The sequence below is a fragment of the Panthera pardus genome, unplaced genomic scaffold (assembly GCF_024362965.1).
Source record: "Panthera pardus isolate Hobbes unplaced genomic scaffold, ASM2436296v1 HiC_scaffold_18, whole genome shotgun sequence".
NCBI lineage: Eukaryota > Metazoa > Chordata > Mammalia > Carnivora > Felidae > Panthera > Panthera pardus.
Window position 1 is genome coordinate 779,928 of NW_026526743.1, and position 20,778 is coordinate 800,705.

The window sequence follows — 20,778 nt, forward strand, 5'->3', positions numbered from 1 at the left end:
GTCTGATGTGTGGAGAAAACTACAGCAGCCACCAGGGGGCAGCTTGGCATTGGGAACAGGTGGTCCTTGAGGCCTGATCGCCACCTGCTGAATCCAGGGGTCTGGAGGGGCAATGGTGGGGAACCCAGCTCTTCTGGATTCAGGAGTCCAGTCCTCCAGCCTCCTCCCTCAGACCCAACAGTCCAGGCCGCCAGCCCCCTCCCTCAGACCCAGGAGCCCGGAGTCCCAAGTTTTCAGAGAATCAGGCAACCAACCCCCTTACCCCATTAATGAAAAAATAATACTAATTCCTGAACCCAGACCCAGATATCCAAGTCCCGAGCCCCTACTCCAACAGATCTCTCGTTTCTTTAAGAGGTACACACCTGGTCTTGCCCAGCGTTCCTAACCTTCTCTTTCTTCCATCCGTCCCTGGGATCTTCTCCCAGAGTAACAGTGATTTCCAGTCCAAATCAAACTGAAGAAGTGTCTCCCTACCTCATCACTCATCTCGGAGGTTCAAGCCTCCCTCCACTTCGGTTTAAGCCGTGAGCCCTGCCCTGCGCTGTGCCCAGCCCAGGCTGGATGAGGCTGGCACGGAGCAGTAATCACTACCCGCCCCCCCCCCCCCATCTCTGGTGGCTCACAGCCCAGTGGAGGACAGATAGTGACGACCCAGCGCGGGCAGGGCTAGGATGGGGGAAACCGGGACGCTACAGGGGCCCAGAGCGGGCAGCTGACCCGGCCTGGGAGGTCAGGGAGGGCCTCCAGGAGGAGACATCCGAGCTGGGACTGAAAAGATGTGGGGAAGGTATCCCAGGGCAGAGGGGAACGATTTTAGAGAACCAGGATGGGAAAGGGAGCCGTGAAAGGGAACAGAATCTCTCATGGGCCAGGATTTGGGGAAGGGCTCGGCCCTGTGGTTCTGGGCAGGGTGCAATCGCACCTCTCCGGGTGGTGGCCAAGCTTCGAGTTTAGGCGCCGCCCCGCCCCACAGCGTGGTCCCCTGAGGCAGTCTGGCTGCTTACGTGGTGGCTGAAGGCTTGATGGAGAGGTTTCTAGTGACCCAGGCAGAGGCTACCTAATCTTGGGAGTCCTGCAGCATCACCCCTGCCCCGTTCTCATCTTTACACGTGAGTCCCCAAAGGGCACAGATGTAAGAGGAAGGGACCTAGACACCCCCCCCCCCCCCACCTCAGTGGAGCGTCAAGGTGGGGTTGTAGCATATGGAACGGGAGATACCGTCGCAGGCATCTTAGGAAAATAGAAGGTGTCCCAGAGAAACCAGTCCCCGCTTTTTGGCATTATTAGTTCCTGATTCAAAGCATAGCAGGACGGGGGCAGCTGGGTGGCTCTGTCAGTTGAGCATCCCACCCTTGTTTTCAGCCCAGGTCATGATCTCACGGTTCGTGAGTTCGAGCCCCACGTCGGGCTCGGTGCTGACAGCTCAGAGCGGGGAGCCCGCTTCGGATTCTGCGTCTCCCTTGCTCTCTGCCCCTCCCCCGCTCACGTTCTGTTTCTCTCAAAGATGAATACATGTTGAACACTTTTCGGAAGAGCGTGTGACTCTCGACCTCAGGACTCTGAGCTCAGCCTCCACATTGGGTGCAGAGATTACTTGAAGATAAATAAATAGAAAACTTTTTTTTTTTTTTTTAAAGTTCTTATCTAAACTTTCCCTGCACAGCTAACTCTTGTTGTCCAACCCAAAATGCACACACAGTGACCTCCAAGACAACACAGACTCCCGATGGTTCCATCTTCCAGACGCAAATCTGGAATGACGGGGGAATCACCATTCCCCTCCAAACGTATCCTGATCCCGTGTTGCCCAAGCTGCGAACTAGTTTCAAGTGGACCATCACACAGTGTGTGTAAAATAATGGACACACTCGTCCCCCTTATCCACGAGGGGGACGGTTCCAAGACCCCTACTGGATGCCTGAAACCACAGAGGGTATCGAACGCCAGCCATACTTTGTTTTCGACTAGCGACTTAGTGCGTGGATGTCTGGACAAACCTACGATACAGTTTAATTCACAAGCTAGGTACACTGAGATATAAGCAACACCTAACGACGAAAAAGAACAGTTCAAACAATCTACGGTGATCAAAGTTACGTGACTGTGGTCTCTCCCTGGGAATGCCTTCTGTACTGTACTCGCCCTTCTTCTGATGACGGGAGACGATGAAAGGCCCGCGGAATAAGCTGAAGCGAGGGGAATGACTTAAGCATGAGGACATAAACTTGGGCTACACCTGCCCTTCCTAAATGGACTTCAAAAGGAGAATCATCTGCTTCCAGGGCCACTGTGGAGGGCAAGCAACCTGGAAAGGGAAACTGAGGATGGGGGAGGGGGGGAGGGGCTGTAGAGGAAAAATGAGGCTTGTTAATGACAATGTGTAAGTAGTGACACCAGGGGCACCTGGGAGGCTCAGTCCATTGCACTGTCAGACTCTTTCTCGATTTCGGCTCAGGTCATGAACCCAAGGTCACGGGATGGAGCCCTCGTGTCGGGCTCCCTCTGCACCGCCCCCGCCCCCCCCCCCCCGCCCTCCCCCCACTGCTCCTGCTCTCTCCCTAAAACAAAATGAAATGAATAAAATGTGGGGGCGCCTGGGTAGCTCAGTCGGTTAAGCGGCCAACTCTCCCATTTCGGCTCAGGTCATGATCGCAACAGTTTGTGAGTTCGAGCCCGGCATCGGGCTCTGCACTCACAGCACAGAGCCTGCTTGGGATCTCTCTCTCTCTCTCTCTCTCTCTCTCTCTCTCTTTCTCTCAAAAATAAATAAACATTTAAAAAATTAAATAACTATGCCACTGAATTTCCAAAGTGTACCAATTTTTTTTTTTACTGTGCTTCAAATAAATAGAAAAAAATAGTTATAAAAAATAAATAAATATGAAATGTGTACTATATACACATGAGACAGGAAGGATGGGACTGGGAAATTCGTTTATTCCATTTGTATTTACTCTGTTCCTCCTGCCAAGCACTGTTCTAGGCGCTGGAGATTCAGTGGTAAACAAAACAAAGTTTCGGTTCTCTTAGGGCTTATGTTCTACGCAAGACAATAAAACATAAGCATGTTGCATCAGTGCTATGGAGGGAAAATGTAGTAAGATAAGGGAAATAAGGAATGGCTGGGATAGCAGGAATTGCTATTTGAAATAAGATGGTCAAGGGAAACTGATGAGGGTGATGTTGGAGAAGAGCTCTGAAGCCAGTAAAGGAGGGAGCTGTGTGGACAAGAATGTCCCGGCAGAGGGAGGAGCAAGTGCAAAGGTCCTGAGGCCAGCACACGGCTGGCATTGGAGGAATGGCACGGAAGCAAAGTGGCCAGCGCGGCAAGAGCAGAGCTAGCAAAGGGGAAGAGAAAGAACGATGGGGTCAGGGAGGTACCAAGGACTGAGGACCTGGTGAGCCATGGAGTAGACTTTAGCTTTTACTTTGGGAGGAACCCTGGAATGATTCTGAGCAGAAGAGTGACGTGGGTTGACTCCCATTTTAACGGGATCCCTCCGGCTGTTTTGTGGGAAGAAATGGTAGGGGATGAGGGCAGATGACGTTAGGGTACCCGTTTCTGCAGGTCTGTGAGGGACTGTGGCTGGTATTTATGCCTTCCCTCCCTCATTCACATTCCACACCAGTCCTTCTCTTCACCTAGACCCTTGGCCGGTTGGATTCTTGAGGAAGATGGACTGATGAGAGGGTGCCTACTAGGGTCCAGCCCAAGCAACAGGGGCACGAGCGGGAGCCAGAAGAGCTGGGGAGTGGGTGTCGGGGGTCGCAGTGTGTGAGCTGGTCCCAGGGAGCCCTTGAAGGTGTATTTGTCCAGGAGTGAGTGTGAATATTTTTTTAATGTTTATTTATTTTTGAGAAAGAGAGAGACAGAGCACGAACAGGGGAAGAGCAGAGAAGAGACGGAAACACAGAACCTGAAGCAGGCTCCAGGCTGTCAGCACAGAGCTCAACACGGGGCTCAACACGGGGCTCGGCACGGGGCTCGGCACGGGGCTCAGCACGGGGCTCGAACCCACAAACCGCAAGATCTTGACCTGAGCCAAAGTCAGATGCTTAACCCACTGAGCCACCCAGGCACCCCATGTCCATGAGTGACTTTGTATCATGTGTCCTGCGGTGCTCCAGTGAGCCCGTGTGCTCCTGACTTTTGAGCCCTGCAAACCTTCCCTGAGCACCTGCTCTGTGTCTGGCCTTATGCTGGGGACACAGCAGTGACCAACAGAGACCGCCCCGGCCCTGCCCTCATGGATTTACAGTCCAGTGAGGGGACAGCTTAATCCCCAGAGTGGTGGTCATCTCCAGGATGACCCAGAGTGTGCAGGACCGGGGTGGGGGAGCCCAGGGGGTTGGGGGAGCCCTTGATCCAGCCAGGGAGCAGGGAGGGCATCCCGGAGGAGGCAACGGTGTGACTAATACTAAAGGGTCTCTTCTGCCGGTGTAACGGTTGCTCTCCTGTATCACCAAAGAATAAAGTAGCGCCTTGACCAGTCTGACCAACAACTCCCAAGCTGACCTGTAATTGAAGCCTTCCTTCCGTGTCTGATGGGCAAAGGCATCTTACCAGTGACCACCCCCCCCCCCATTCTGACCAGTGTCCAGGGCTAGCTACTCCCTATATAACCAGTGACATTTCTCCCGCCCCCCCCAACCCCCACCCCCAGAGGATTTTGTCCCAGTCAGACCTGGCTTGTGAGAAGCTTCGGACAGTCTGATCTGTGACCCCCCAACTGACCTGTGACCCTTCCAACCCACAGCTCTGCTCTTCCCTCCTCCCCTCAGGCGCCCTAGCCTGCTCCCCTCCCCCTCTCACCTGCTCCCTCCAGCCTAATTCTCCTGCCCTGCCCCCCAAGGTTGTGAGGGAGTGAAGGGGAGAGGAAGGGAGGAAGGAGGGTGGCATTCCTGGGATTCCCTGGATGGGGAGAAGAGAGGGAGGGCCCTACGGAGTGGAGGAGAGCCCAGGAAAGAGCACCCCACAGCACTCGCTCTCCCCACCCCTCCCCCCCATCATCACAGAGACCCGGGCTGAACTGAGGTTTGAAGGCCGTGAAATTTAAGAGATTGAACTGATGGGTTCCAGGCCACTGGTCACACAGGAAAGCAGCCCCTAGCACGGGCTCCAGGGAAGAGCCTCACCAGGCACCCTGGAGGAAGCTGCTCTAGGCCACCGATCAGGCGGGGCACCGCTGGTTGTACTGGGAGAGGGGAGTGCAAGCCCCCGGTCATGCTGGGAACCACCGGTTACCCTGGGAGAGGCCAGCGCAGGCCACTCACTGGTTGTGCGGGGTCGGCTGGGTAAAATCAACTGGGCAAGCCCCGGTCACCTGCCGTGATGACCCCTGGTCCGAATTAGGGGGGATGGCGGCCGCAGCGGGGTGGTGAGGTCACAGCCCAGGACACTGGTTAGACTGGTCGGTCAGGCCACCGCCGCGGGCACCGGTCAGCCCGAGCCAGGCAGCCCAGAGCTTGGGGGCAGAGGGAGCCCCGCTCCGGGCCCGGGCCGGGCGCTGGGAGGTCCGCTCCGGGCAGTGGGAGGTCTTGGCGGGGCGCCCGGGTTTGAGGGGGGGGGCACCCAAGGGGGGGCTCGGGAGGGCGGGGCGGGGCGGGGCTGCCAGGGGCGGGGCCTGATCGCTCCCAGCCCCGCGGCCGCCGGAGCCGCAGCCCGGGCAATCGCCGCCCGCTGCCGCCGCCGCGAACATGGAGCCCCCGGACGCCCTGGCCGGGGCGCGCAGGGCCCCCAGGCTGCTGGTGCTCGCGCTCCTGCTGGGGGCGCACCCAGGTACGGCCGGGGCAGAGAGCAGGGAGCCGCTGGGGGCGGCCCCCGGGGACCCCGGGAAAGGGAAGGGGGAAGGGGATCTCCTCGACCCCAGGAAGCCAAACGTGGGAGCCCCGGGGAGGAGGGATACGGGAGCACGGGGGATACCCTTCCCAACGAGCGAGCTGGGGACGGCCCGGCAGAGGGGCTGGGCAGACGCCGGCAGGCAGCGGGTTAGTCACCACCTGAGAAGCCAGCCCCCTCCGCGCTCGGGACCAAGGAGCGAAGGGGCCCTCAGCCCCTGGAATCGGAGTCCCGGGACTCCTGCTTCCTCAGACCCAAAGGTCCAGGCCTCCAGTGGCCGGAGTGGCTTCCCCAGGACACAGGAGACCAAGACCCCGGGGCTTCCCTCTGAAAGGTTCTCAAGTTTTGCGAGGGTCGGGGACCTTCCAGCTAGATCGCAGGGAACCACATGCGTTTGAGGCTTCCCCCGATCTGGACTCAGAGCCAGGCTCTAAAGAACTCCCCTCCCTCGCGGAAGGGCTGGAGCGCTGGCCCTGGGCAGTGACGGCAGAACAGTGTTTCCGAGTGACCGTGCCCTCTTCCTGGGGCCCAGATAAATCCACACACCTGCGTGGTGGTGGGATGGGGAGGAGGCCTTGAGGGGCCGGCAGCCAGGGACAGAGGGATGGGAGAGATTAGGGAAGAGAGATCTCTCCATCCTCCTCCTGTCTGTTGCTCAGACTAGCCCCAGGCACCAGCCTGGCCCCACACCCCTCCCCTGGGCCAGGCCTGGGCCAGAGGTGGGTGCCTGGGAATCCAGGCCCCCGGCACAAGCATGGCAAATAGTGGGTCCCCAGGGGCAGGGCTGGGTCAAGCTGGGCGGGGAAGGAAAGGGAGGTTCTCAGAAGTGAGAGCTGATGCCAGGATGCCAGCCCAGGGGGTGAGAGAGCATGGTTTCTCCAATGGGAACAGCTCTGTCTGCCAGGATCCTGGGACAGGAGTCCAGCCGCCCCCACTCCCACTCCCTTCTCCCTGAGGACCCGCCATCCTGGGCCTCACCGCTCACCTAATCGGAGGGGACACACCTTATCCCCTTCCCTGCTCGGCAAAGAGGCAGAGGGGCCAAGGGGTGGGTAGGGGGATCTGGTGCCAGGCCGGGCAGGTCTGGGCCAGCCTGTCCCTCCCACATTCCTGAAACCTGCCCAGCCCTGTCCCCCCTGACCGCCCCCACACACCCATTCTGCCTCAGCTGCAGCCCCAGCCCCCGACTCCTGACAGAGACCCAGGGGCTGAGAGAGACGGAGACAGACTGTCAGGCTGACAGAGAGGCAGGGACTGTGGGACTAGAGATGGAGACCCAGAGTGAGAGACACAGATCCCTGGCGACGTGCCAGGCCCTGCGCAGGGTGCTGGAGGCCAAGGGATGAGCCAGAGCTGGCCCTGCCCTTGGGGGGCGGCTGGTCTAGTGGAAAGCACAAGGACAGGTGCGGTCTTACCCCAGGAGGATTGGACAGAAGCAGCCAGGGCCCAGTGTGGCCCGGGGGAGGAGCCCGTAGCCCTGTGGAGAGAGATGGAGACAAATGCTGATGGGAGGGAGGAGGGGCTGGGGTCCTGGACCCTGGGTCTGAGGGAGGAGGGCACTGGGAGCCAGGACTCCTGGGACCTGGGGGAGGAGGGGCTCTGTCTGGAGGGCTGTCCCCAACAGAGGCAGAAAGAGCTCAGTGGCTCTCCTGTAGGTGCCCAGGCCGAGGTCCACTTATCCGTGCCTTCCCTGGTGGAGGTGATGAAAGGGGAGCCCATCGCCCTGAACTGCACCCCCCTGGGGGCCCACGACCATTTTGTGCTGGAATGGTTCCTGGTGAGTGCTGCAGGCTGGGGGCCAGAGGGTGGCCAAGGGGCCTGGGGGTCAGGGCACCACAGGGCTGCGAACGTGCATTCCCTCCTCCGAGCCCAAAGGACCTAAGGGCTCCATCCAGCTGCCTTTCCATTTTACAGATGGGGAAATTGAGACCCCGCCAGGGGAAGGACACTCCAAGGTCCCCTGGTGTCTGGGCACAGCTGAGACTAGAAAGAAGACGCCCCGTTCAGAGCGCGGGCTCCAGAGAGAGACCATTCAGAGACAGACAAGGAGATAGCGGGAGACCCCAGGGGTGCAGGACTAGAAGGAGAGAGGAAAAAAGAGGAGATAAGAGGCAGAGACACAGGGCTGGAGGGGGAGACAGAGAGAGGAAGAGAGATAAGAACAGAGTGTGATGGAGAACAAGGGACCTGGACCTGGGGAGAGGAAACTGACACACAGGCCAGGGAACAGGGGACCGGAGGGAGGTGACAAGAGGAGGCAGGTGACCCAGAGAGCAGCAGATGGAAAAGGTCGCGGAGAGAGATAAAGAGACACTGGGGGAGGCAGGCCAGGCGGCCTGGAGCTGAGCCCCGCCCCCGCCCCACATCCCCCCCCCAACAGGCAGACCGCTCTGGGGTCCGCCACCGCCTGGCCTCGGCCGAGCTGCAGGGCTCCGAGCTGCAGGGCACGGTGCACGACTCTCGGGGCCGCAGCCCCCCGTACCAGCTGGACGCCCGGGGGCGCCTGGTGCTGACCGAGGCCCAGGTGGGCGACGAGCAGAACTATGTGTGCGTGGTGAAGGCGGGCGCGGCGGGCAGCGCCGAGGCCACCACGCGGCTGCACATGTTCGGTGAGTGTCTGCGGGCCCCCCCCCCCCCCCCACGGAAGAGGCGGTTGGGCGAGAGCCCAGGAGAGGGGCTCCTGACCCGACCGTCTCCCCCACAGCAAAACCAGAGGCCACCGAGGTCTCCCCCAACAAAGGGATCCTGTCTGTGGTGGATGACTTTGCCCAGGAGGTACCTCGGGCTGGACCTGGATTCCAGGGGCGGGGCGGGGGGGGGGGGGGGCTGGGAGGTGGGGGGAGGTTTGCACTCCTGCATCCTGGGGGAGGAGAGGGCTGGGGAACCCAGACTCCTGTATCCGGAGCGAGGAGAAGTCGGGTCCCCCCCGCCCCGACCTCAGGGCCCAGGGCCACGCCTGTGTCTGCCTTAGATCGCCACCTGCAACAGCCGGAACGGGAACCCGGCCCCCCAGATCACGTGGTACCGGAACGGGCAGCGGCTGGAGGTGCCCATGGAGGTGAACTCAGGTGAGCGGGCGCGGGAGCCCAGCTGGACGCGGGACGGCGCCGGGTGGTGGCGGGGGGGGGGGGGGGGGGGGGGGGGGCTGGCTGACCCGCCGCCTCCTCCCTCTCTGCCAGACGGCTACATGACCAGCCGCACGGTGCGGGAGGCCTCAGGCCTGCAGTCTCTCACCAGCACCCTGTACCTGCGGCTCCACAAGGCCGACCGGGACGCCAGCTTCCTTTGCTCCGTGCGCTACCACCTGCCCGCGGGCCGGCACGGCCGCCTGGACAGCCCTGCCTTCCGCCTCACCCTGCACTGTGAGTCCAGGCTGGTCCCCACCTCCCCGGCCACGGCCCCCCTCACCTGCCTGAGGCCTGGCCCCGCAAGCCCTCCGGGGGGGGCCCCCCCCATCCTGACCTCTGACCGCCTCCAGCGCCCGGAGGCCCATAGAGCCTCGCACCCGAACCACGCCCCGCCCTCTCACACCAGCTCGGGGGCCCGGAATCCCTCGCGGACCTGTCGCCCACGCTGACCTCTGACCCTTGAGCTGCACTCTCAGCTCAGCTCCACCTGTGACCTCTCTGGTCGCTGATCTCAGAATGAGCGGGAACCTGAGCTGTGACAGATGTGACCTCTACCCTTTGACCGACCGCAGCCTTCCCCTTGGCTGGGGCCTGACCTCTCTGCCCTGAGCCAGCCCTGGCCTTTTACCCTTGACCTGACCTACCCTCGACCCTGACCATGAGTCTGCCCTGACCCGTCTTCCCCTTTGCCCTTTCTCTTAGATCCCACGGAACACGTGAATTTCTGGGTGGACAGCCCCTCCACCACCGAGGGCTGGGTACGCGAGGGGGACTCCGTCCAGCTGTTTTGCCGGGGGGACGGCAGCCCCAACCCCGAATACACATTCTTCCGCCTTCAGGTGACTCACCCCGTCGTTCCTTTGGAAGTCCTGGCCCCTGACCTCTGTGACATATTGGTCCCCGCCGCCTTCTGACCTTTCACCTGGGTGGCCCCCGGCTCAGCGAGGCGCCTGCCTGTTGACCCAGGAGCTCACAGGACCTCTGAGCCCTGACTTGAGAGAGTCCGAACTCAGCTCGATACCCAGCCAGGGTGGCCCCTGGCCTGGCAGGGCCTCTGCCCCCTTGCTTGAGTGGGCTCTGATCTAGCACGATGCTAACCCGGTGACCCCTGACTCTGACCCGGTTGACCCCGACCCAGCATGACCCCCGCCCCCACCCCCGGACCAGGGCGGCTCCTGAGCCGGGTTCCTCATCCCTGGTCACCCAGGACAAGCAGGAGGACGTGCTGAAAACAAATCTTGAGGGGAACTTGACCCTGGAGGGGGTTCAGCGGGGCCAGAGCGGGACCTACGGCTGCAGGGTGGAGGACTACGACGCTGCTGAGGACGCGGAGCTCTCCAAAACCCTGGAGCTGCGCGTGGCCTGTGAGCGTCCCGGGGGGATGGGCAGGGGGACCCCGGCACCAGCGGCCTCCTCGCCCTCACCCCCACACAGCCCCGCCGGCAACCCTTTCCACTTCTGGGGTCCTCGTCCTGGTCTGGATGGTCCCCTCTGCCCCCTGGGTGCCTGCCCCAGCCCCAGCCCCCTCCAGTCTCCCATACGAAGCAGCCAGGGAGCTCCCTCCAAAGCACACACCTGATATCCCCCCACTCTGAACCTGCCGTGGCTCCCGAGTGCCCCGATCCACCCCGGCCTTCAAGGCCCACCTGGCTGGCCGCGCCTTTGGCTGACCCATCTCCCCACCAAGGCAGTCTCCTCATCCCAGCCGAGCGCCTCTCGCCGTTTCCAGGTTAACACCCCTGCTTTCCACCATCCACTTTCCAGCCTTCTGAGTCTGCTTGCACCTGAGCACTGTGCAAAGGCCCTGCTCCTCCTTGGCCCTCCTTCTGCCTCCTTCCCTGGGGCTAGACCCTGTGACCAGGGCTGGGGAGACATCTATGAACGAGACAGCCCAGCCCCCCCCCTTCACAGAGATCTCGGTCAAGTAGGGGAGACAGGTGGTGAATGCTGAACAAGGTGCTTTGAGTAGCGATGGAGCCCCTATAGAGACTGACGCAGAGTGAGGGGATGAGGGACTGGCCAGGCGAGCGGGGACTGTTCTAGATGGAGGGTGGTGCAGGCTCCGTCTGTCTCCTTCCCCAGGAAGCAGATTTGGATTCAGAGAGCTGCAGGCAGGAGGTTTATGGGAAGCGCCTTGGGATCCCCACCGATGGAGGCTGGAGTGGAGGCTGGGGAGGGCACGGAAGCAGGACCGGGCAGAGGCAGAAGATTGGTCTCAGTTGTAGTCTAAAGGTCTCAGTCGGCCCCGCAGGGTGCTGGGCAAGCTGGGATGGCCCCACTTGGGGGTAAGGGAGCTGGGCCTTTATAACCCCACACCAACCGGGCATTGCACGTGGCCTGCCCGAGGAAGGGGGCATGACCTTGAGCGAGGGGCTCTCCGCAGCTGAGGCAGTTCCCAGAGAGGGCTGACAGCTGAGGGCTGACAGCTGACATCCTTCTCAACAGCTGGGGGAGAACAAATCCTTCAGCGCTAGAGGGGAAATCTCAGTGTCCGCCACGGGGGGACAGAGAGGCCTCCCTGAGAAGGGGCCGTTTGGGAAAACCAAAGAATGGGATCAGAAACGCGAAGAGCCGGAAGAGGAGCTCCCAGGCCGGGGGAACAGCAGGTGCGAAGGCCCCGAGGCAGGACCCAACATGGCGTACTGGAGAGAAACCAAGAGAGTAGGGTAGCTGGTGTTTGGGACAAAGGTTGGGGGTGGGGGTGGGGGTGGGGGCGTGCGGTGAGAAGTGAGGTTGAGGAGGTAGGTAGAGGTCAGACCAAGCAGGATCCTGGGGGCTTTATCAAAGAATTTGGCCTCTGTATACTGGGCAACCACTGCGAGGTTTCACACGGAGGGCAGGGCTGACGGGTGTGTGGTTCGAAAAGATCCGTCTGGCAGCTCAGGGGAGGAAGCCTGGCCAGCGGGGACACCGGCGAGGAGGTGGCTGCAAGGTGGTCCGGGCAGTCGGACCCGGACGTCAGAGACGGAGAGAAGTGGGAAGGTCCATTTCGAAGGCGGGGCAGACAGGGGCTCGACGAAAAGATGGGTAGAGGGGTTTGGGTGGTCAATCCGAGAAGGAACACCTTGCCACCATCACACCCCCCCCCCCCCACCGGTCATGCATTAACTGTGGGCTCAGTCATCGGCTCTGGAAGAAGGTGGCTGAGATGGGGCCTGTGTTTTGGAGTTAGATGTGGGCTCAAGGCTTGGCCTGGATGGGAGCGTGGAAAGTCCGTGGAGAGAGAGAGAGAAAACAAGGAGAAACACCTGACAAGCTCTTCTTCTGGTTGTGCACTCACATCTGCGCCCCCCACCCCCACCCAGTCGCCCTAGAGAGCCCCTAAGCCGAGTGGGTGAGGGTCTGGGGAAGGTGACAGTCTGTCCCCCCCTCCAGACCTGGACCCCCTTGAGCTCAGCACCAGGGAGGAACTTTCCTTACCCTTGGGCAACAGCACAGCCGTGAACTGCTCCGTGCAAGGTCTGCCCACGCCTGCCCTGCGCTGGACCAAGGTGAGAGAGAAAGGAGCCCCGCAGCCTGGGGACCCTCAGCCTGCACCCTCTCCCGTCTCTCGACCCCCTCACTCACACCCGCCTGGCCGCCTCCTCCTCTCCCTGCCAGGACTCAATCCCCCTGGGGAACGGCCCCACGCTCTCTCTGAGCTCCATTACCTTCGATTCTGCGGGCACCTACATCTGTGAGGCCTCCATGCCCACCGTCCCCCTCCTCAGCCGCTCCCAGAGCTTCAAGCTGCTGGTCCAAGGTTCGGGATGGGGCAGGTTTGGTTGGGGACAGCGGGCGGGCGGCTGTGGGGGTGGGGGAGCAGGACAAATGAGACAGGTCCACGGCTGGTGCCTCTGTCTTCGGTTCCTGTCCCCTCTGTCCTTCTCTTTCTCTCCTCCTCCTTCCCCTTCTCCGATGGGCTTCCCACTCTCCCCCCACCACCACCCACAGGGCCACCAGAATTAAGGGCAGAAGAGACCCAGCCCAGGAGTGAGGGCAGCTGGAGGGAAGGAGATGAAGTCAGGCTGGTCTGCTCTGCCCGTGGCTACCCGGAGCCCAAACTCAGCTGGAGCCAACTGGGGGGCAGTGTAAGGGACCTTCCCCCCCATCCCGAGCCCTGCGGGACCCAGGCACCCTCCCCCAAGCCCCTTGGGGAATCCTGCCCTCTCCCCGATCGATCGTGGCCAGCCACTCCCCGGGGGACTGGCCGTCTTCACCTCTGCCCTCACCCGAGCCCTTGAGCCCACGGGCCGGGGCTGACCCAAGCCTCCACAGCCAGCAGAGCCGGCCCCCGGAGGGCAGGGCTGGGTGAGCAGCTCCCTGACCCTGAAGGTGACCAGTGCCCTGAGCAGAGACGGGGTCTCCTGTGAGGCCTCCAACCCCCACGGGAACGTCCTGCACGTGTTTCACTTCGGCTCTGGTGAGGAACTTGGTGGGGGGGGGGGGCGGTTGTGCACAGGACCCTGGCGGGGGGACACACAGAGCACCGCTGGCTGACCCCCTCCTCCTCCGTCCTGTCCCTGCAGTGGCGCCCCAGACTTCCCAGGCCGGAGTGGCTGTCATGGCCGTGGCCGTCAGCGTGGGCCTCCTGCTCCTCGTCGTTGCTGCCTTCTATTGCATGAGACGCAAGGGTCGCCCCGGCTGCTGCCAGCAGGGGGAAAAGGGGGCTCCGTGAGTGGCCTGCAACCCTGGAATTGACCCGACCCCACCCCTGCACCCGACTCTGACTTCGCCTCCAACCTGAACCCCGAACCCAGCCCACGTGGCCAACCTCAGCTCCCTCCCGTCCTCAACCCCAGACCCAAACACATCCCCGGCCCTGACCCCAACCCCGACCCGCATCTTATATTCAACCCCAGACCCCGAACACATGCCCAGACAGCCCCAGCCCCAAACCTGGTTTGTAGCCAACCTCAACCTCTCCAACCCTCCGAGCTCACGGCCACCCTCCGCTCCAATGCTCCAATCCGTAGCCACCTCCAGACCCATCTCCAACTCCTACATGGTCCTGCCCACCCATCCCTAACCCCAAAGCCTTTACCACCCCCCCACCCCATCCCCCAAGGCCATCCCAACCGGAAGAGCCCCATCCTCAGTCCTTCCCCCAAGCATGACCGCCTCCAACGTGCCCTCTCCTCTCCCAGGCCACCTGGGGAGCCAGAGCTGAGCCACTCAGGGTCCGAGCGGCCTGAGCAGACAGGTCTTCTCACAGGGGGCGCCTCTGGAGGAGCCAGGCATGGCAGCGGGGGCTTCGGAGATGAGGTGGGTGAGGGCCTGGGCACCCTGATGGGGGGGGGGGAGCTGCAGGGAGGCGGGGAGGGGTGGAACGGCCCTTGTGAGCACAAGCGCAGGCTGACCTCTCTACCTCGTCCCCAGTGCTGAGCCCAAGGGCCTCCGGGAGGCTGCACTAGACCAGACATCAGAGAATCAACGTCAGAGAACCAGGCCTGCTCACGCCTCCGCCCGCCCCCACCTTCCCACTTCTCCCCGGCCCTCCCTTCCCTTCCTTCCTCTGCAGGCTGGGCAGGGACCTACAGCAGCCACTGCTGCGGGGAGGGAGGGAGGGGCGGTGGGGAGGAGGGGACCTTCCTCCAGGGAATGTGACTCTCAGGCCCCAGAATAGCTCCTGGACCCAAGCCCGGGACCTGGCCCGGGACAGGACGAGGCTCCGAGGCTCCAAGGCTCTGAGGGTCGGCCGGCGCGGGCGACTTTTACCTCCCGCCCCCGTTACTGGTCCCCCACCCCACCTGACGTCCTACTGCATAGTCCGACACTGGATCCGGGCCCCTGCCCCCACCCCAGCTCCCATCATCTGTGGACACTGGAGTCCGGAATAAATGCTGTCTGTCACATCACGCCAGGCTGTGGGCAGAGCCTCCTGTGGGGGACGAGACGGGAAGGGGGCGCAGGTGACACTCCCTGCCCCCACCCTCCTTGCAAGACCTGGGAGAAGTCTGGTGTCACGAAGAAAGAATAAGAAAGAGGGTGGAAGAGTGAGGCGCCAAGGGTCCAGAGGGTGCTGAGAACCGGCGCCCTCTTGGAGGATGGGGTGCTCTTCCCATAAGGAAAATTCTCAAATCTGTCTTGCAGAGCCCAAGGGAATTGAAGCTGCAGGATGGGGGGAAGCTTTCTCTCTCTCTGGGAGCTGTGGAGGGGATGGAATTAGGGTGGAGCCGCGCCCTCCGGGGGAGGCATGGTGTTTGCAACGGAGGGTTCCCTAGGGAAGGAGGGGTGGCTTAGAGGAACCCACAGAAGGGTTTCCGGGGCAGAGAAGAGAGATAGCAAAAACAGTGAGGCCAGTTAGACTCCCTGAGGCTAAGGAAGAGCGATTTGAGAGAGAGATGGAAAGAAGGGGAGGTGGGGAAGGGGGTGGACCACAGAAGCTCAGAGGAGATAAGAGCGAGACAGAGATCTGGGGAGAGAGAGGCAGAGACGGACAAACAGGGACAAGGAGAGCCAGACAACTGGAACTCAAGACAAGTACCGTCAGAAAGGGAAAGAAAATAAGGCCGAAAGGAGCAGCTGAGAAGCAGCGGGAGGGGGGTGGGAGATGGGCATGTGTGACCTTGGCCGAGGGGCCACCTCCCGGAGCCCATCAAATGGAGATCAGTCACATCTGGCCAGTGGAGGGCCACCATAAGGCATGCGCATGCCGGGAGGTCTCTGCCCTCTGGCCTCCAGTCTCGGGCAAGTGGTTCTGCTTCTCTGTCCTCAGTTTGCTCATCCACAAAATGGACAAAGTGGGGTCCATCGCCCTGGGAAACTGGCGAGCTGCTATGGGAGTCTCCTGGTAGGCGACCGAGCAGCACGCCGGGGTCCCCCGGTACAGAAGAGCTCACCGGCCTGATTAAGATGCTCAGATCCCACTGTTTATTGAATCAGCTTAAAACAAATGAGAGAAGCTGGAGAGAAGAGGTGGGTTAACCCGCTTAGATCAGGGCACGAGTGATCAAAGGTCCCCACCACCTGAGTTCTGGGACACACACAGCTCTAAAATCGTGTCTCACGGCATGGCTCTGATGCTCACGGTGGAGGGTGAACCAGGGGGTTCTGCACCCAAAAGGGTGTCAGGGCCACCTGGGGGCAAACGCCCCCAGCCACGACTGTAGCTGTTTGAAAACCTGCTTGCCAGCCATGGCTTTTACCTCCATGGCTTGGGCACAGGCGTCAGGGAACAAAGCTGGGGGTCACCAACAAGAAACGCCTATGGACACACAGACACTTGGGGCTGCCTCGACCCGTCCATCCTTCCCATCTATATGGAAATCATTTTTGTGCAGGTTTCTTTTTTCTTTAAGTAGGCTCCCACGCCCACGGTGGGGCTTGAACTCACCACCCTGAGACCAAGAGTTGCGAGTTCTACCAACTGAGCCAGCCAGACGCCCCTATGTTCAATCCACACTGTCACTGCAGAGCTTGATAACAGGGCTGGAACTCACCAACCGTGAGATTAGGACTTGAGCCGAAATCAAGAGTGGACGCTCAACTGACTGAGCCATCCCCCCTGGCGCCCCTGTGAGTCGCTTCTTCAGTTCCATCCTTTGATTCATCACCTATCTGTCTCCTTATTTGTGCAGTTTTCTTGTTTTCTATATGGCAGAAGTGAATGTTTAAAAAAAAAATACAGCAGAAACATATAGAGGGTCATAGACTAGTTGAGAGAATTTGATAACCATGCAAAGTGTTTCTACAAAGCCTGTCACAGAGTGTGTTTTCGGTATGTGTTTATTATTAGTATCATCATCCGAGGAAAATGGAGGGAAAGAGAGAAAAGCAAAATAGGGTCCTTTGGTCCAGGGAAGAGACCAGGTGGAGAGAGAGAGACCACTGTAAGAACAGACATTGGTCAGGAGGGATCTGGGGAGCTGGAGAGGGGGTGAGCAGATGGCTAGGGGGAGGGAAGAGAGGGGACCCCAGGGAGGAAGGGGGTGCTCAGCACCTGGTCCTTGAGTTAATGAGAGGAGGGTCCCAGCCCTCCTCCCTGGAAGATATACATTTGCATAAGGTCCCTCATCTGTCTGGCATCCCAGGCAATTTGCATACAGATGGCAGCCTGTGCCCTTAGCCTGACCCCTCCCACCTTGGACAAGGGTCTGGGGGAAGGGGCAAGAGGGATCTCCTGCAGGATCTGGGGCTCCGGGAAGTAAAAGCAAGTTTGCAGTAAACTACCCTTGTTTACAACCTTCTGTGGCTCCCTATTGCTCTCAAGTGCATGAACCGCCCTTCACCTGGCATTTAGGACCTAAGATGTTGCCCCTCACACACAGCCCACCCCTCCCTCTCACACATGCCCCTGCCTTGTCTCTTCATGACTTTACTATTCCTGGAATGCCCTTCCCGGTTTCCCCCATTGTCATAAAGCTTGCCTGTCCTTCAAAGCCTGGGCATCTGGAAGGATTCTGAAAAGTTTTCACTCCCCTTTTCCTGCCCTGGCAACTTTACAGGAATCTGTGCCTTTTTTGGGCTCCCATAGCTTTTATTAGTAAGGATATGTTTGGCTGCAAACGACCAAAAAAAAAAAAAAAAAAAATGGAAGTAAAAAATTCGTGTAAATGAAAAGGGAAATTATTCACTTGTATAACCAGGCTGACTATCTTCAGGCATAGCTGGATCCAGGGGCTCAAATAGTCTCATCAGAAAGCTGTCCTGGGGTGCTTGGGTGGCTCAGTCAGTTAAGCATCTGACTTTTTTTCTTTTTTTCCCCCAGTTTATTTATTTATTTTGAAAGAGAGAGAGAGAGTGGGAGGGGCAGAGAGAGAGAGAATCCCAAACTGGTTCTGAGCTCTCACTCTCAGCAAGGAACCCAATGTGGGGCTCCGTCTCATGAACTGAACCATGAGATCATGACTGGAACTGAAGTCAAGAGTCAGTCACTTAACTGACCAAGCCACCCAAGTACTCCAAGCATCTGACTCTTGATCTCAGCTCAAGTCCTCTTGTCATCGGGGCCCTGAACTCAAGCCCTATGTCGGGGTGTGAAGCCTACTTTAAAAAAAAAATAAATAAATAAATAAAATAAGATAAAATATAACAAAATAAAATATAACAAAATAAAATAAAAGTCTTATCAAAAAAAATGTGTTCCTTTACTATTAATTCAAGAGGAAGTCTCAGGGCTAATTCCCATCGGACAGGAATGGGCCCCACCCCCACCTTTGAACCAATCCTAGTGGCCAAGGGATCAAATGCACTGATTGGCCAGGACAGGATCAGACTCCCTCTAAACCAAAAGGACTGAGTGTAGGGGATGCCCTATAGGAAAACTTGGTAGTAGGGTAGTAGACTGTTGGAAGAAGAAAAAGAGGTTACAGGTTGCCAGGCAGGTAAATACTCGGCACCAACTTCAAAGCTCTATCAGAAAGACCTTGGCCTTGTGCCTATACCTCCCGGAGGCTATGGCTCTTCAGCGAAGTGCCATGGGACTTCTCGACACTGAAAGTTGACTCCTCAGGCATGAGACCCACCCAGGCATTTGTCAATAAACATGGCAGTGCGCAGCCTCATGTATGTCCCCTTCCGCCTGTGAAGGGGCGTTCAAGTCCAGCTTACCTTCCTGGGGCTTCCCTCCTGGGCTCAAACATACCCAACAAAGAACAGCCAGAAAGAAAAGCTGAGCTCACTCACTGACAGGGCCAGAAAAGAGCAGGTGCTGCGGGCCCTTCCTGGAAGAAATCTCCCTGGGGACTGGGTATTTCGTTGAAGGGAGAGAGGGGAGTGGGGACAGAGGCAAGGATGTTACAGAGCAAATTAGTGGCAAAGCCCTCACTAAAAGCCAGAGATCCTGACCCTCTAGGCTGGCTCCAGAGTGGGGAGAGGCCAGAGAGATCACATTTACTACCCACATTTGTCCAGCTGGGCCAATACCAGGCTTGTGCCAAGCCTGAGATACATGCTATCTGAAAGACATGTAGGGTAGAGAGGATAAGAGCACGGACTGCCTGGGTTCAAACCCCTGCTTGCTACTTCCTTGCTGGGTGGCTTGGGGCCAATGGCCACCCTGTGCTCCGTGCACTTTTCAGTCGGATGGGGATCACGACAGTGTCTCCTCCGTGGGATTCTTGCGAGGAATTAACTAAGATATGTCAGATCTGGATTTGCCATTAAAAAATATATATTTAATTTAGAGAGAGAGAGAGACAGAGTGAAAGCAGGGGAGGGGCAGAGAGAGGGAGACAGAATCTGAAGCAGGCTCCCGGCTCTGAGCTGTCAGCACAGAGCGCAACATGGGGCTCCAGCCCGGGAACCGCATGATCACGACCTGAGCGGAAGTCGCTTAAGGACTGAGCCACCCAGGCGCCCCTGGATTTGCCATTTTGTAACTTTGTTGGGCCATGTCACTTTCATCTCTCTGTGCCTCAGTTTCCTTATCACATAGGGTCAGGTGTGGGTTATTTGAGATAATATACTGCACTTAAATGTGTACATGGCACACAGTAAGTGCTAAATACGGTTATTAATAGTATCATTACCAAGAGAAGGCAGGTCAGTAAGAGTCTCCCCTACTCGAGACCTCGCCCTTTGGGGAGGAAAGCTGGGGCGTGTGCTGTGGGGCAGGAGGGCAAGTCTAGGGGCTCCTCTTGGTGGGGACAAGAAGGTCTCAAGCATCTGCGCCCAGCTGATCGGCGACACCCTCACCCTAGAGGAAATGGAAAGGAGGGATTTCAGGGGCTCAGTGGCATCCCCTCCCTCAGCCTCCCGCTTCCCGCCCTCACCCTGCCACACTGGGTGGCCTCACCAGCTCCCCCGGTCAGCCCTAGGAATGTGAAGAGGTAGGTGGGGGTGGGGAGGAGCGGGAGCCGCCGGGGAGAGACAAAGGGGCCGAGTCAGAGCGAGAGACACAAAGACGCGAGGAGGCTGGGAAGATAGAAGTGGGACAAGGACAAGGGGAGGGACTGGCGGAATCTGGAGGCCCGACCCTAGCCCAGCCCCGCAGGGCTAGCAGAGCGCGGGGGGCCGGTCTGTGCTGCCCCCTGGCGGGAGGCCGCCGTCACGGGGAGGTAGGGACCGAAGACAGGAGAGGACAGGGGGTTGGCGGGGAGCGAGAGCCACAGAGAACAGAGGCAGGAACAGAGACGTCGAGAGAGACAGAAACAAGAAGACACATCGAGACACAGGGACAGAGTCAAAGGGATGGAAAGAGACGCGGGGACCAAGTGACACAGGAACGGTGTTAGAAAGACAAAGAGCAGAAACACCAGAAACACAAAGCGACTCCGACACGTGCGGACTCCAGAGGCAGAGAAATAAAGGGACGAAGGCGATCCAAAGATTGTGAGAGACATAAAGCCAGAGGCACAGAGAGGCAAAGAGAAATCTGGAAAGGAATGGCGCAGCGACGCCCAGAGTCCGGGGCAGAGCTTAGAAAGACACAGGATAAACCGAGACGCCCCCAGTAGCGAGACAGTCACTGGGCGAGGGGCAAGAACTAGGAAAGTCTCCTGGCGGGCATGGTGGGTGGGTGGGTGGGGTGGTTTCAGCTTGGGGGCGGGGCTCCAGGAGGGGGCGGGCCTATGAGAACCCACGTGCCTCACGCAGGTGTGACGACGCTTCAGCTACAGCTGAAGAGGCGGGGACAGAACTTCGCGCGGGGCTGAAACCAGGCGGGACCGAGTTCCCGGGAAGAGGCTGGACCCACTGCCAGTAGAGCGGGTGGGCGGGGCCGTCGCGGAGGCGTGGCTTCAGGGGGGCGGAGACCGCTGTAAACTCCCGAGAGGGCGTGACAGAATCTCAACCAGCCGCCCGGAGACGGGGGCGGGGCGCGAGCGGTCTCCTGGAGGGCAAAAGGGGTGGGGTTTGAGCTCCGGGGGAGGCGGAGATTGAATTCTG

At 59.5% G+C, this 20,778-nt stretch overlaps 1 protein-coding gene across 1 annotated transcript; it reads left to right on the forward strand.

Annotated features, from left to right (window-relative positions):
• Window positions 1-5,641: 5,641 nt before the first annotated feature.
• On the forward strand, window positions 5,642-14,807 carry BCAM (basal cell adhesion molecule (Lutheran blood group)). The gene is made up of 15 exons (XM_053905459.1): window positions 5,642-5,782; window positions 7,498-7,619; window positions 8,223-8,451; window positions 8,547-8,617; window positions 8,814-8,910; window positions 9,022-9,204; window positions 9,673-9,809; window positions 10,178-10,334; window positions 12,346-12,461; window positions 12,571-12,712; window positions 12,904-13,040; window positions 13,228-13,372; window positions 13,479-13,623; window positions 14,097-14,214; window positions 14,329-14,807. The coding sequence occupies exons 1-15, from the start codon at window positions 5,701-5,703 to the stop codon at window positions 14,332-14,334; spliced, it is 1,887 nt and encodes a 628-aa protein (XP_053761434.1). The 5' UTR covers window positions 5,642-5,700; the 3' UTR covers window positions 14,335-14,807.
• Window positions 14,808-20,778: the final 5,971 nt, after the last annotated feature.